General features: G+C 41.5%; 1 protein-coding gene across 1 annotated transcript; it reads right to left on the reverse strand.

The window, feature by feature from the left end:
- Positions 1–277: 277 nt before the first annotated feature.
- Positions 278–6,245, reverse strand: slc35f2l (info solute carrier family 35 member F2, like). The gene is made up of 9 exons (XM_012825233.3): positions 6,098–6,245; positions 4,404–4,507; positions 3,897–4,072; positions 3,274–3,401; positions 2,941–3,100; positions 2,082–2,238; positions 1,827–1,879; positions 1,264–1,418; positions 278–765 (listed from the first exon to the last, which is right to left on the reverse strand). The coding sequence occupies exons 1-9, from the start codon at positions 6,125–6,127 to the stop codon at positions 487–489; spliced, it is 1,242 nt and encodes a 413-aa protein (XP_012680687.2). The 5' UTR covers positions 6,128–6,245; the 3' UTR covers positions 278–486.
- Positions 6,246–6,359: the final 114 nt, after the last annotated feature.

Below are 6,359 nucleotides of genomic sequence, written 5' to 3' on the forward strand. Positions count from 1 at the left end.
TGTACCACTATGCAACGATTTGCCACTTTCTGAGGTATGCTTATAATGAGCAACTACTTTTGATATCTAAAAATGAATTTTGATGGAATATTATGGTCACGTGAAGGACCGATAAACACACCGGTCGTTCCCACTGGCCGTGTGCACACCTGACAGGACAGGAGGGAGACCTGAAATGCTAACTTCTAACAGTAGCTTGAATTTACATCCTTGAAATTGCATCAGTAATATACACAATATAAAAGTACTAATATTTTTTGAACACAAAATAAAGTTATGGATTTTTAAAAACATTTATTACTATAAAATCCAATCATATTGCTTCACATACAATCATTTTTTAAATTCTGTGTCACAATTGTTCTTGGAGCATCAGCACTTTGGGAAGTGTAGTTTGGCCATAAACATCAGGAAATGATAAATAACTACAGCCAGAAAGTACAGTAGGTATAAACAAACAATCTCATCAACATACTTTCTAAAAGTTTAAAGTCTTGTCCCCCTCTCCTCTCCACTTGCTAATTGTTTAGACATGGGTTGTCTCCACGTAAGGCCTTTGGGATCACGGTCCCTATCCCCATCCTCTCCACCTTCCACTGAGACCGGCTCAGTGGAGGTCACCTCAAAGACAGAGCCCTGGTACACATGGCCGTCTTCCTCCGGGGCTGGGGCAGGAGCTGGATCTGCGGTTAGTGTTGGCACGGCGTTGAACATGACGAACCCCGCGAGGATCGCCACCAAGGACACAATATACAGCACGGAGAACTGCGGACATAATATGGAAGCGAAGGTCACCAGGGTCATCATACCTCCTCTTATCAAACAAAGATTATATAAAGTACAGACAAACGTCACGTCAATCTGAACAGATCTTGTGCGCCATTTTGTCTAGAGGAGGTCAGTCACGCAGTGCCAGTGTATTTTTTCAAACAAAGAGAACCTCTTAAAGGGAGTCATGGTACTTTGACCCAGTCTTGGCACAGTGGCAGATGGCTTACACATTAAGGTGAGATAAAGTAAAGTGCCCTCAGTAAGTGTCCGCGTGACCTGTGAGGAGTGAGTGCTTTTAAATTATTTATCACAGTTACTTTGTCCACGCCAGAAAAAAGGACAGGTGACAAGACTGGTGAAGAAGTGTTCAGGATATCAACTACTGACATCATCCTAGTTTTAATTCTAACATTAATAATGACCCCGGCGTTCTCCGGCGTTCTCCGGCATTTAGTAAGCAGTACGACGTGTCTACTAAGGCATCTCACTTACAGAGTAGCGGAAGAGGAAGAGGCCGAAGAAGAGGCTGAACAGGTCAGCAGTGAGCAGGGAGAGGTTGACTGCAGTGGCGCTGGTCATCCTGACCACCACGGGCATGCAGCTGTAGAGGATGTACATGCAGAGGGCAAACCCAGCCAGGAGCAGAGCTGAGAGAGAAGGAGAAGCATGCCACCGTTAATGCCCATGGTTTGGTGCATCTTGGTCTTTGAAGTCAATCAAATTGAAAGATGTTCCAGGAGCTCTTTGTGCAAACTACAATTCTTTTTTCAGGCATTGTAATGCATTGTTAATCTTGTTAGGCCCTGCCTGATAAAGACAATCAAGACATATCAAATGTAGGGTAATATAAGGACAGTTGTTTAGTCATGCCTTCATAGTTAAACAATCCCTATGTCATGCATAATTTTGTCCAACACTTATAAGTGCACCTCTAACCTTTACATTGCAAATTCATTCATGAAAGCATGCTGATTTATAACTATAGCCACATCCCATTACACTGATTAAATTAAATGAGATCAGATTTGTTTCTATGACACAATGCAAAGATTCACCAAGTTTCCAGTTCCACTGGATGTTAGCCACAGCATTGTGCTCCAGAATAGCCCTACAAGGTCAAACAAGGCAGGGCTTAGACTAATAAACCAATATATTCATTATTTCTTTTAAACACACAGGAAGAAACAAACACATGGATGGAATTCTGTTGTTTTAGAATTGAGTTACTTGACATGGTAACTAACACGGATTACAACGTGTCGGGTGTATTTGTGTATTTAACGGAGTTAAATCTGTGAGAGATGCCTTACATCTGGATCCCACTTATGAGGGTGCCGAAGAGGCCCACCATGCCCAGGAACTCCACCCGGCTCAGGTTCTTCACCGTGTACTCCTGACACACGTTGGACACGGCGTACAGGCTGGCACTGATGAGCACCAGACCGTCTCCCAACAGAATGTTTGCAGCTGTGCAGACAGACAGACAGACAGACAGAGAGACAGAGAGAGAGAGAGAGAGAGAGAGAGAGACTGATTAGACATACATCTTAGAAACATGTTTGGTAACACTTTACTCGTATAGTCTGCCAACAGATGGTTTGTTGAAATTCAAGATCAGTCTGTCAATTTGCTGACTGAACATCACCTTTCCCAAACCCAACCCTTAACCATAAACTGGAGTCAACAGAGTTTCAGCAGATAGTCTGTTTATAATCTGAGCATCTGTAGGTCGTCTGTAAGGGACTATCCAAATAAAGTGTGACCACATGTTCATCAGTAGCATTCAATAACATGACACTCTAATCACTACCCAGCACTAGAATGAGCATGAGAATGAGCTGTGGCTACCAACATTCAATGTCACTGTTTACCTTTTCGTTATGTAGTTCTTATAATAATTCATTCATTATTATAATCCTTCCAAATAAAGAAAGAGGAAGAAAGAGAGAAGGGGACAGGAAATCATTTGAGACAACGCCTCTAATTATTATTCAAATTGAAATGACACCTCTTTGCTATAATGTCATCATGGTTATTGGTAGCCCCTTTAGAGTATGATAACATGATAAACCAATAAAGAGGGATTTAGTCTTTTTGATACATTAAAGCATATTTGAAGGACATTTAGAACCCTATGAAAACATTTAAGAACAAAACGTGTCTCCTCACAGGATCCTTGTTCCCTGCCGGCGAGGAGGTCTGCTCCCACCATGGTCCCCACGCCCACCAGACACACGGTCACAGCCACATAGTGGACCAGTCTGAAGCGCGTCTTCAGGAAGAACCAGGACAACACCATCAGCACTGGGATCACAAAGCAATCTAGAAGCTGGAGACAAAGAAAGGATATTACAGTCTCTCAACCTGGCCAACCTTCACAATTGATATTACAGTCTTCCAACCTGACCAACCTTCACAACCTTTAAAATGTAAAATGCACTACCAAATATGCAAAACCCCCGTTTGACATTAATTGTATATAATTTGATAATAAGTGCTTACCTGTATGCTTGTCAGAGTTGTGTACTGGTACGCTTTCACAACTGTGTAATTGGCCTGAACATCCGTCAGACCAAGTAGAAAGTACTTCCACCATTTCTTTTTTAAAATCTGCAAAATATTGCCATCCCCTATGAAAAAAGAGAAGCAGCCTATTGGTTACTACAACAATAGAGGACATTGCATACATTTGACTCTTAAACAGTGTCCATTCACAACTGTAAGGTTTCAGGTCTTTAAAGTAAGGGTACTAATGTCAGATATTAAGGAGGTAGTTGCACACTTAAATAAAGCTGTAAATTAAATGATATGAATGTACTGGGATGAAGCATAAATGCTGCTGCTAATATTGACATAATTACAACATTTAAAAAAAAAATACCTGCTAGGTTGAAAATGGCTCAAAACGCCATCTACCAGTTTAAATCAGCCCTGCAACTTGCAAAAGCAATGCTGATGTGGAGTCCATCAGTTCATACATATCTACATAATTTTCATTTGCTGATCAAGACTCATCATTCACAGGAGTTTATGCCCCCTTTTTTAGCATTTCAAAATAAGGCAGTAGGTGGAGTTCGGCTTTAAACACCCTATTTGTGTAACATCTGGACGAACAGGTTCTTTACCTCTCCTGCAGATTAAGATAGTCGTGTAGGTGAGGCACAGCAGGGAGTAATTGAGGAAGCTTTGCAGCATTGGTGTGTTCAACTGGAAGTCCGTGGCCAGGTACTGGGAGGTGACTGCAGTGCCACAGATAGCTGCTGAGAGGCCCTGGCCCATGGCAATGGCTTTGAACAGCTGCCTGGGATGTGAATGCATAACACACACATTTAGAGTTCACTCTATGGCTCACAGAGTGGCGCTTCATTTTCAAACTATAGGTGAATACTTGAAGCACATCCAACCGAACACTGAAACCACAGCACAGGACGTCACTTCAGGACATTGTCTAATCATTCTAATGATTCACCTTTAAATCACTTCTCTTAGTCAATAATTCTTAGTTTTCTCCAGTACATTAGCCTGTATATAATTAGCTAGATGAGCTGAACTACTGACACCATTTAGGCTCAGCTCAGTGAAATGCAGTAAGCCTTGAAATGTAACCAGAGTTTCACAAATGCCATACTCACCACGTGAAGACATCTCTGAGTTTGTAGCTTTGGAGTCCACACAGCAGTCCTTTGCGCTCTGCGTTGGGCTCCCCTGGAGTCATCTTGTCCTCATCTTGACTTGTCTGTTCAGATGTCATGTTCACGGTGAGACCACACAGCCCCTATCTTAAACCTATCACTGACACAACGCTACATCTTCTGTACTGAGGCTCTTAGTTGACTGTACTCGAGCCTAATCATTAACACCTTTTGAAAACACGGGGCAAAGAACGGTCTGAAGTCAACGCCGAGAGCTAAAACTCCGCCTTGGTCACTGAAATGGCACTTGGTACCGAATATGTGAAAAGATTACTGAGCATGGATTATGTTACGTTATTTTGCTCTGAATGACCGTGAGACTGCTGTGTGACCCTGTGTTATAAAAATATTCTCAACAAATGAGAGCTTGTATCTGTATTGTTGTAACTGTATAGCGTTGTTTGCATAACTCTTCAGCAAGTTTTTACAGACTTCACTTCTTTATCATGTTGAAGTCTCATTATTTGAGAGAGCAGAATGAAACCTTTGTACTTTTTTCTCATTTGGGCCAATGCCAGCATGTATTACCATACCAAAGGTTCTTAACCCAAATGCAGAGTAAGCTAGTAAAACACAAAGTAATCAGAATAAAGTTTAAAATTGGACACATCCATGATCCGGGATATAATTTCATAGGACAGGAGAGAACTGTCCTGGTAATAGTATTCTGTTAAAGCAGCAATACGGAGTTCTGTTCCAAAACTAGTAGGCTAACTACCTAAAAGGCATGCAAAAACCTTGCAAACATCTCCAACAGCCCAGCTGACACTGATACAAGCTTGCCAACATACGAACTGCTGTCTTTTGGCAGTATAGCTGGCAATGTCATGAAAGCTGTTCTTCCATTTCTGCAGGGGGTTCCAGCCCGTTACACAAAACGACATAGGGCATATCTTGGATGGCTAGTGGGGATGACACAGGTGTTGATCTTTCCTTCACATGACCATATGCTATCAAAATTAATTTGAGGATGGTACCAAAACTAGTTGCCTATAAAAACCATTCCTCAAAAAGTGTCAAATTGTTGCATAGTTTTACTTTAATTTACGTTGAAAGGTTTGACTTGACCATGACGCATAGCCGCTGCAGCTTCCGGAAGAGAATTCCGCATGGTAATCCTCGTACATCTTGCGCAGTCGTGGGACCTCACGAAGGAACTAGGGTGCAGAACTAATTAACCAGTTACACTAGGAATCAACAACACTAGGAATCAACAACAAAGATCAGCTGGTTCGAGGTGGAAATATGAAGAAAAAAAACACTTGTTGAACAGCAACTGTAACGTTTCACATATAGCTGTTCACTCTTCCCTTGCTTACAATGTTAGTCACATTTTACCAACATTCAGAGACATATTCAATAGCATAGATATGATTGTATGTAACTCTTATGTTACCCCTCATTTCTTTATTCTGCTTTTACTACGTTGCTTCTGAATACGCTTTTCTTCATTTTGACAACTTGTGCTGCAAGTGGGCGGTAACGTTTCATTATATTGGATTAAACACGTTCGTCGATCAAAATTTGATTGAAACTGATTGGATCAGTTCGCAGTTCTCGCAAACGCAACAGACCACGCGATGTTTACAATGACAGCATGCGTTTGAGCAGACCCAGTTGTAAATCAGACTTACCGATCTCAGTAGGGAGATAACCCATATCATCTATTCCCTACAGAAGGCTTAAAACGACGTTCTACTCTGTTTACCACGACTTTGTCCACATTATTTACGAGATCAATTATCCAATTGTAGCAGCATGTCCAACAAGCTATGCGTCCGTAGCCATGTCGGATTTAAAATGTTCTTCTTCTTTAATGTTTGGCCGATGGGTACTTATTGTACATTCCGCCACCTGCTGGAAAAGTGAAGAATCAATATAGTAATATTATAGAAA

This window comes from Clupea harengus, chromosome 9, assembly GCF_900700415.2.
Source record: "Clupea harengus chromosome 9, Ch_v2.0.2, whole genome shotgun sequence".
NCBI lineage: Eukaryota > Metazoa > Chordata > Actinopteri > Clupeiformes > Clupeidae > Clupea > Clupea harengus.

Bases quoted from the DNA above. Each gene is read 5' to 3' on its own strand.
- slc35f2l (XM_012825233.3), bottom strand. From the start codon at position 6,127: ATGATATGGGTTATCTCCCTACTGAGATCG. The intron at 4,508-6,097 runs GTAAGTCTGATT...ACATCTGAACAG, and splicing joins TTATCTCCCTACTGAGATCG to ACAAGTCAAGATGAGGACAA. The intron at 766-1,263 runs GTAAGTGAGATG...TTATGTCCGCAG, and splicing joins TCTTCCTCTTCCGCTACTCT to TTCTCCGTGCTGTATATTGT.